The sequence below is a fragment of the Eumetopias jubatus genome, unplaced genomic scaffold, assembly GCF_037043125.1.
Source record: "Eumetopias jubatus isolate StellerSeaLion01/CBP00866 unplaced genomic scaffold, mEumJub1_p1.0 scaffold_4, whole genome shotgun sequence".
NCBI lineage: Eukaryota > Metazoa > Chordata > Mammalia > Carnivora > Otariidae > Eumetopias > Eumetopias jubatus.
In genome coordinates, this window is record NW_028274810.1 from 107158833 (window position 1) to 107167667 (window position 8835).

Here is an 8835-nt window from a genome sequence, read left to right on the forward strand (position 1 = left end):
AGATCAGAGTATTTTATCCCTCTGCTTATCACCCTCTGCTGCTTCCTATCTCAACATCTGCTCCCTGCAGCCCGTCACCCCCACCCCCCGCTCAGTGAGCCTTGCCTTCCTGGCTGGTTGTGTGACACACCGAGGCCTTTGCACCCCCTGGTCCTTTTCTGCCTTCGGGGTCTTACACACACACCACCTTCTCATGAGACCTTTCCTGACTCCCCTGTCCAAAATTTCAGCCCTCCTAATATTTCTCATCCCTCCCTACTTAAGCTTTTTCTGCACCCAACACACTAGGTTTTGAACTTACTGCCACTTTATTGTTGAGTCAAGCCACATGGTGCCACAAAGGCGGCTCCTTTGCTTTTGTTCCATCACCTAGAATAGTCCCTGGCACGGGAGGGTGCTCTCTTGATAGTTTTGAATGGCTGGACGAACAGCTGGACCGCCACCATATCCCTTCTCCACTCCCAGGGCCCACGCACACAGGCCTCTGTCTCTGCACGTGCCCATCAGGGACGCTCCGACAGCCGCCGTGGCCGTGCTTCTCCCCGCTCTGCCCTTTCTCCTGGCACGGTCCTTGCCCCATTTCCCCTCACACCACACCTCTCCCTGCCGGCTCCCCCAGGGGGCCCGTGAGACAGCTCCTAACATCTCTCTTCCCCTCCACACCCTTGTCCTGCCCCAGCCGGCACCAAGCAGCATCAGCGTGGTGCAGAGTTGAGGAAGGAGATTTCCTCTGTGTGGGCCAATCTGCCCCAGAAGACCCTGGATTTACTGGTGCCACCCCATAAACGTAAGTGAGGGCAAGAAATTCTCCTTGTTCACCCCCCTTTTGTGTCCCACCCAGAGGCAGAGCCAGGAGGCCTGGGCCAGGGTGACCTCGTCAATAGTCTAGACTTAGTTTCCACCTGCAGGGAGAACGGTCTTACCAGTGGGTGCATAGGGACTGTGGGAAGGGATTCCCTGGGCTTTATTCTGTTGACCACAGTCACCCACATTCCTGGTGGGGGTGTATACTTAAAAAAATCCAGAGAACAGCAGGGAGACTCCTACAGTTAGAGATGAGGTGCTTAAAGATTAAACCCCGCATCCACTTCACTGGGAGGAGATGGAGGGCCCTGTGGAGAGTCAGTACAGCTCCAGAGGACACGTGCTCAGTGTCCAAAGATGCCACTTCGGCCAAGCCCTGTGCCCTTCCCTGAGCATGTCCAGGCGTCCCTGTGGTGGAGGCTGTTCCCTTGCCCCCCCACCTCCCCTTCCTCCTCCACACCCCACCCTCTGTTTTCTCTCCCTCCAGCCGATGAGATGGCCGTAGGAAAGGTGTACGCAGCTCTGATGATACTTGACTTCTACAAACAGAGCAAGACCCCCAGAGCCCAGACTCACCAGGCCACGGGAGGCCTGTCCCAGGTACCGAGTTCCAGGATTTCCAAGAAGTAAACCTCAGACTCTGGCACCGTCAGTTGTTTTGACGGCAGAGGAAACCCACATCCTTCCTGGGGATTGCACGGCGGGAAAAGGAAGGTGAGAGGTTCCTACTGTAGCCTCACTCTCCGGCCCCAAAGTCAGAAACCCTGTACAGCCTGCGTGCTTTCCAACGGCTGGTCTCCTGCTGGTACTGGGGGCCCCCTGACTTGGAGACCTAGTGTTCAGGAGCAGTAGACAAGGGGTGAGGACCTGTTCCCTGGAGATCCCACTGTTTTAAGTGGTAGAAGAAAGAAGTTTGAAGAATATTTGAGGAGGTTGTTTGGGGAGGTTCGAGGAGAACCTGATTACCGTGCACATTGGTAGGGACCGGAGAGATTCAAACTGATGGGTCCAGGGTCATGATTTCTTCCACTCATGACTCTGACTGGGCTGGTTTGGGGCCCCATCTTCCTGACGTCATCCTTCAAAGATAACAACTTTGCCACGCAGCCAAACCATCAGTGACCATACGTGGACTCTGTCTAGAAAGTTGCCTGGTTTGGAGCTTACAGGGACATTCACCCATTGTGGGATGGGAAGTATCTGATGCCCACACCACATCCCCCATTCCCCTGTCTGTTGCAGACACCCATTAGTGCCCCCCCGCCACCCCCCGAGCCCTGAAATGTCCTTAGAATTCTGCTCAGTCCGGGCTCATGCAGCCTCTACCCATCAATCCAAGTTGATGATGAGATGAAACCTTTTACCATTTTTAATTGGATGAGGTCCCCAGATTTTGTAGGTAGGGATACTGAAGCTCCAAGAAGTGAAATGACTTTCCTGATGTCACTCACAGGCCAGGTTGGGAGTAAGCCCCCGCCTACCTCCTGTGTAGGGCTGGGGCAGGGCAGAAGGAGCACCAACCCATGCTGTGGGGTCAGGCCAGCTTTCTGGCACACCTGTCTGTGCCCTTAGAGCTCTTCCTCTTCCCTGCGTCCCTTCTACAGATGGGCCCTGTGTCCCTGTTCCACCCTCTGAAGGCCACGCTGGAGCAGACACAGCCGGCCGTGCTCCGAGGAGCCCGGGTTTTCCTTCAGCAGAAGAGCTCTGCGTCCCTCAGCAACGGCGGGGCCATGTCAGTACCTGGCCAGGGTGTGAGGTGCACGGAGGAGGCAGGACTCCTGGTTTCTCCCCCTCCCAGAGGGGCTCCCTGTAGGCTGTGCTGCAGGACATGGAGCCCTCAGGTCCCATCACCACTTTGGGAGACTGGCCTCTCTGTTCCACCCCGTGCCCACCTCCCCCCGAATGGTTCCCCGCAGATGCTGCCTGAAAGCTAGTCCAGGCGGGCTGCTGGAGCGGTCCATGGTGGACTCCAAAGCTAATTCCCAAAACGTTACACGGGTGCCTCTGATGGCACTGAGGTCAGTGGATTTAGACAGTCGGTGGTTCCCACTGTCACCTCCCATTGTGCGTGCCATTTCCCTTTCCAGTGAGGGGCCTCTGCCTCTGCTTCCTCACTGCCCGTTGAGAAATGATTTGTTTCGACCCCATTCTGTTGACGGCCTGTGTGTGTCTAGTCTTCCTAACTCCTCTAAGACATTTTTCCTCAGATCTCCACTCCAGTAGTGATTTCTGAAGCAATTGTATTTTGTAGACAAATTGGTAACGTCCTTGTTACCTAACCCCTAACTCTTGCCACAATAATTCTTGGTAATGAACCACCCAAAACCAAGTGTTGCGAACTAACAGTCACCTACCTGTCTTGCACCGTGTGTCGCTGGGGGGGTGGTAGCAGGCAGGCTCCTCTCAGCCACCCCCTCAGGGCCAGCAGGGTCCCAGGTCTGCTAACACCCTTATTGGCTAAAGGAAATCACTGGCTGAGCCCAAAGAGGGGGGCCTGTGCTCTGCCTCATCCAGCAAGGGCTAAGGTGTGGGGCCTGGTACCAGACTGGGCACAGCATGCATGTTTAGGGCTCCTGATTTCCTCCTCATCTGTACATGTTTGGACGTTCTTTTCTGCAGCCTGGTTGTGGGTCTTGGACTGTTAATCAGGTAGGTTTTCCTGAGTACTACACTGCCCCTAACGTAGTGGTCAGGGCCTGCTGTGCACCAGCGTAGACAGGATGTCCGCCCTCTGCGTCATGCATGCTGTGCACATGTGGCCTCCCACTACTCCTGGGAGGCCCTGTCTAGGGCCGAGGAACCTGCCGGGTGTCCCTAGACCAGCAAGCGGTGGGCCCAGACCTCCCTCGGACTCATGTCCGGGGGCCCTCTCTGCCCATCTGCTCTGAGCCCTGGTACTGGGTCCACATCCCTTGCTGTGTGGCCACTTGAGAGCCTGTACTTGAAGGGCCTCACGCGTCTGGGCTGCTTCTAACCCAGAGTAGAAGGGGCCAGTATAGGTTCCTGGCAGTTTGGAGCCAGGTCCTTGGTGGGCATTCCAAGGCCCACAGACCTCTGAGCCAACAGCACAATCCTCTCTTCTCTACAGACAACCCCAGGAGAGTGGCATCAAGGAGTCTGTTTCCTGGGGTACTCAGAGGACCCAGGAGGTACCCTATGAGGCAAGGACACCCCTGGAGCGTGGCCACTCTACAGAGATCCCAGTGGTGCAGCCAGGAAACCCGGGGAGGCCTCCCAGGGCTGGGGAGCCAGGCTGGGGATGGGGGATGAGATAAGGATTGGGGTGAGACAGGGATGGTGGGAGATGGCAGGAGTGTGGCGGGGAGCCCAGGTTGGGGGGGAAGGTGAGGGTGGGGTGGGGGCCGGTGTGACTGCGGGCTGCTGTGTGCCCAGGCTGTGGACGTCCAGATGCAGAGCATGGCCCTGAGAGGTCCGGACGGGGAGCCCCAACCCGGACTGGAGAGCCAGGGACGCGCGGCCTCCATGCCTCGCCCGGCTGCAGAGACTCAGGTGGGTGTCTGGGAGGGCCAGGGTCATGGGAGGGTGGGGACGTGGGGGATGAGGAGACCTGGCTTGGGGAGGGCTTGTGTCCCGCGTGAGGGCTCCCTACCTGCACGGCGGCCTGGACTCTGTCAGCCCCGTTGGGAGCTCCCAGGATGATGGTCTCAAGAGGTGCAGCCAGAGTCCTCGGAGGCCTGCCAGGAATCCCCACCACCCACCGGTGCTCAGCCTCCTGTGGTGGCCCTGGGCCTTCCATCTCCCAGCCCAGTGTCCCTGACCCAGACTCTCCCTCTCTCTAGGACACCCCTCTCCCACGCCAGCCTGCATTGCCCCCCCGGCGCCCCCGCCATGCACATGGTGCCTCACAGCTTGGTCCTCCCTTTCCCCCATGGATGCTCTGGGGAGGACCTGCCCTGTTCTTTTTTTCTTTTAAAGATTTTATTTATTTTATTTGAGAGAGAGAATGAGAGAGATAGCACATGAGAGGGGGGAGGATCAGCTGAGCAGGGAGCCCGATGCGGGACTCGATCTTGGAACTCCATGGTCATGACCTGAGCCGAAGGCAGTCGCTTAACCAACTGAGCCACCCAGGCGCCCGACCTGCCCTGTTCTTTCTCTGGACTCTGGAGGCAGGACCACCTCCATCCCCTGCTCCTTCGGGGATGCTTTGAGTACCGAGCAGGAAGCTCCAGGGCAAGGGGGCTGTGGGCCCATTCACAAGGACTCAGAGAGGGGCCTGCAGACCTGAAGCTGTGTCAGGGGCCCTGCTTTCACTTCCTGGGATGGTGAGGGGCTTTAGAGGGGCATGTCCTCCAGCCGGGGACCTTCAATGTTTGCCTGGGCTGGCCCTGTCCCTGCCTCCTTTTGTGGTTCCTGGTTCTGCACATTCCAAATGACTTCATTCTCTAAACTTGTCTCTGCCTCTCATTGGTGGTGGCTCCCGCCCTCTTCCCCTTCCCGAGCCTGGCCCGCTGGGCGGCCAGCTTGAGGACGCCGAGTGGAGGCTGTGGGTCAGCTCCCCTTGGAGGGCCCCTGTCCGCAGGTCCCGATTTCAGCCCAGGGCAGGAGCCCCATGGCCCTGGCCCAGCAGAGCCACCACACGCAGCCACCCCTCAGGGTTCTCCCAGCCAGGCGCGCAGCCTCCCTCTTCCTGGCATCGTCCCTGTCCCCCAGGGACACTGAGGCCAACAGCTCTCTGGGCCCCGCTGGCAGAGACGGACAGCACCTTGTGCAGCGTGCTCTGGGAGAAAGGGTGGGCCTGGGTGGGGAAGAGCTTTCTGGGGAGAGGGAGGGGCCTGGTGGTTCCTGAACCCCAGGCCTTCAGTGCCGCCCTGGAGCCTGCCCCAGGCCCCTCTCTCAGACTGTGTGCCAACCCACATCCCACCCGCAGCCGGCCCCCAACGCCAGCCCCAAGAAGTGCTCCGTCTCCACACTGGCGCCCCGGCGTCCCCACGTGGCTCATCTCTGCAGCGCTGCCCTGGACCGTGCCCCAGCCAGCCAGGCTGCGCCCCATCACCACCACCGCTGCCATCGCCGCACGGACAGGAAGCAGAAGTCCTTGGAGAAGGGGCCCAGCCTGTCCGCAGACACAGATGGCGGTGCGTGCGGGGGTCCCTCCTATGGCCAGGGCCTGAGGCATTCCTTTCTGTGCCTCCACCATCCAAACGGCCCTGAGTAGGGGGCTGTGAGGCCCAGGTCTGGGAACCAGGCAGGATCACCCACGCACCTCAGCTCTCCCCCTGGGTCCCCCTGCTGGCCCTGGGGACTGGGTCTGGGCTGGGGGTCTGTCTCCCCACCTGGCTCGCTGTGCTAACTTCCCCTCTTCCTGGCCAGCACCCAGCAGTGCTGCAGGGCCAGGCCCACCCCCGTGAGAGGGGCCCACAGGCTGCCGGACGGAGCGCAGACAGGAGCGGGGCCGGTCCCAAGAGCGGAGGCAGCCCTCTTCCTCTTCCTCAGAGAAGCAGCGTTTCTACTCCTGTGACCGCTTTGGGGGCCGGGAGCCCTCACAGCCCAAACCCTCCCTCAGCAGCCACCCCACGTCACCAACAGCTGGGCAGGAGCCAGGACCCCCAAGACCGGTAAGACAGGACCCCCTCACTGCCCCTCCTTACGAGCCCCCCCCACCATGCTCCGAATCCTCCTTCATGTCCTGGTTCCCAGGCCCGAGTCTGCGCTCCCCCCCTCCTTGCTCCATTCCTCCCGCACCAGCCCGATCCTCCCCTCCCAACTGCCCTGGACTGGCCTCTGGTCTCCCTTCTCCCTGAGCTGTGCCTGTCCCTTTGTTCCCCACTGGTCCCCAACCACCTCCCCAGGCCTACCGGCACCAGCGGCTTTCCCCCCTCCACCACACACCCTACGGGTCCCCTCCCAGGGTGCCTGCCTCTCTCCATGCCTCACCCCCCACCTCCATGGTTCTCACCTGCATTGGCCTCTGGTCTGGGACTTTGATTTTTTTTTCTCTGTTCTATTTTCTTGTTGGGTGGTGGTTCAGTGAATGGGAGCCCCTTGTTGCCAACATCCGGTGCTAGCACCCCTGGCCGTGGTGGGCGGAGGCAGCTCCCCCAGACTTTGCTGACCCCCCGTCCCAGTGTCACCTACAAGATGGCCAATCTTCGCTTGTCCACTTTGCTGGGGCACAGACCAGCCTCCCCACCTTTTCCCCAGGCCGGCTTAGCCGTGGCCTTTCCGAACACAACGCTCTGCTCCAGAGAGACCCCCTCAGCCAGCCCCTGGCCGCCGGCTCTAGGATCGGTTCTGACCCTTACTTGGGGCAGCGTCTGGACAGTGAGGACACTGCCCGCACCCAGCCTGAGGACACGCTTACCTTCAAGGAGGCTGTGGCCACCAACTCAGGCCGCTCCTCCCGGACTTCCTATGTGTCCTCCCTGACCTCCCAGTCGCACCCCCTCCACCGCGTGCCCAACGGCTACCACTGCACTCTGGGGCTCAGCTCGGGCGGCCGGGTTCGGCATAGCTACCACCACCCCGATCAAGACCACTGGTGCTAGCCGCACCTCCGCTGCACGCCTGCTCAGTGGGCGCGTTCCAGCCGATGAGTTTTATCATCCATGCTGGGCTCCCAGGGACACGCAGGGGCACTGAGGCAGGGGCAGCAGCCCCTGGTTGGAGCGACCCCGCCTTTGGGGCCAGCTGAGGGGAGGCCCCATGGCTCCCCCCCACCCCCCCGCCCCCACCTTCTCTTTCACGCTGGACCAATTCCTAAAGCCCTTTCGGAGAGGGACGTGGCTCTCTCTGTCCCCTTGTATGCTGCCTGCCTGGGTCTCGTGCCACAGACCCTACACGGGAAGTCACTGCATGTGCTGAGTGGGACCCTGTCAGTCTGAATCCTGTGTGATGGCTCCCAGCGTCTGGGGGGTGTGCCTGGGCCACTTTTAGGAGGTCTGGATCTGGTAGAGACCATCCTTTATCCACGTGTGTGGTACAGAGCCCGGCATGTTTACACGCCTGGCCAGATAAGACAGAGTGGATGGTCAACAGCAGTAACCTCAGGAGCCCGGCCTGTGGCTCCGTGCATTCTTGTCGGCACCCACAAACACAAACACATCCAGCGTGGCTCTTTGTACTGAAACAGCAGGTGGACACCAGAAATACACTCACACACACTCTGTCCTCTCCCAGATGCTGTCAACCTTGACAGGGACCAAATCTGGAAAACATTCTTGCTGTTGGTTTTGGTTTTTAATCGAAACACCCTTCCCTCTTTTGTCAATTCCATATACTTGATCTAGAAAGAAGAGAAAAACAAAAATGGGGAAGGAAATAGTAACAGAACTTAAAAAAAATCCAACCTGTAGGAAGCTCTCAGCTCTTTGGGGGGGGGTGGTGTCTCTCTCTCTCTCTCTCTCTCTCTCTCTCTCTCTCTCTCGTGCGAGGAGATGCTCTTGCGTCCAGCCTGGGTGGCCCCCCAGCTCCCCTGGCTTCTGCTGCTCTCGACCAAGTGCCTGACTTCTGAGCCCTCTTGTGCCAGGCTCCTGGGGGCGGTGACGTGAAGCCTGTTTGAAGCGTGGGTGAATCCTTGGAACTGTTTCCAGTTCCAAATATCAACCAAGTAGAAAGCTGGTGTCCATGGAGAACACTCATATGACATCCAGTGGGACGGTTGTAGTTGGAAACGCGACCATTTCCCTGTTTTCCTCCCACGAGTGGAAGGGTTTCCTGGGAAGCCACAGAGCAGTGTAGAGCCTGTCCTTGTATGGGGTGTTTTCAGTCTGTTCTACATCTGAATCTCAGGGACTGGATGCCTGCCAAAGAGGGTGTGGTATCTGTTGTGAAAGTTTCTTTTCAGATAAGGCCAGAGAGAGGGAGAGGTCGTGGGAAGAGGGAGAGGTGAGGGAGTGGAGATGGACCCGGCGGGCAGGAGGGAGGGCCTGTGTCTGTGCAGGTGTGGGCACTTGGGACGGCCCGACTGAAATGAGGCCAAAACTCGGAGGAAGCGATGGGGCAAGGAGAAGCTTGGCGACTGAGGCTCAGGTAGGAGCCATCTGAAGCCCAGCACTGTGGCACAAGACA

At 59.4% G+C, this 8835-nt stretch overlaps 1 protein-coding gene across 1 annotated transcript in view; it reads left to right on the plus strand.

Moving 5' to 3' along the window:
• LOC114204059 (voltage-dependent N-type calcium channel subunit alpha-1B-like) overlaps nucleotides 1–7313 on the plus strand; it is a 44810-nt gene extending 37497 nt beyond the window's left edge. Inside the window, 9 exon segments of the mRNA XM_088022869.1 lie at nucleotides 680–787; nucleotides 1292–1404; nucleotides 2409–2536; nucleotides 3893–4027; nucleotides 4197–4314; nucleotides 5696–5903; nucleotides 6139–6382; nucleotides 6783–6913; nucleotides 6916–7313. Of these exon segments, the coding sequence (XP_087878995.1) occupies nucleotides 680–787; nucleotides 1292–1404; nucleotides 2409–2536; nucleotides 3893–4027; nucleotides 4197–4314; nucleotides 5696–5903; nucleotides 6139–6382; nucleotides 6783–6913; nucleotides 6916–7313 (1583 nt within the window).
• Nucleotides 7314–8835: the final 1522 nt, after the last annotated feature.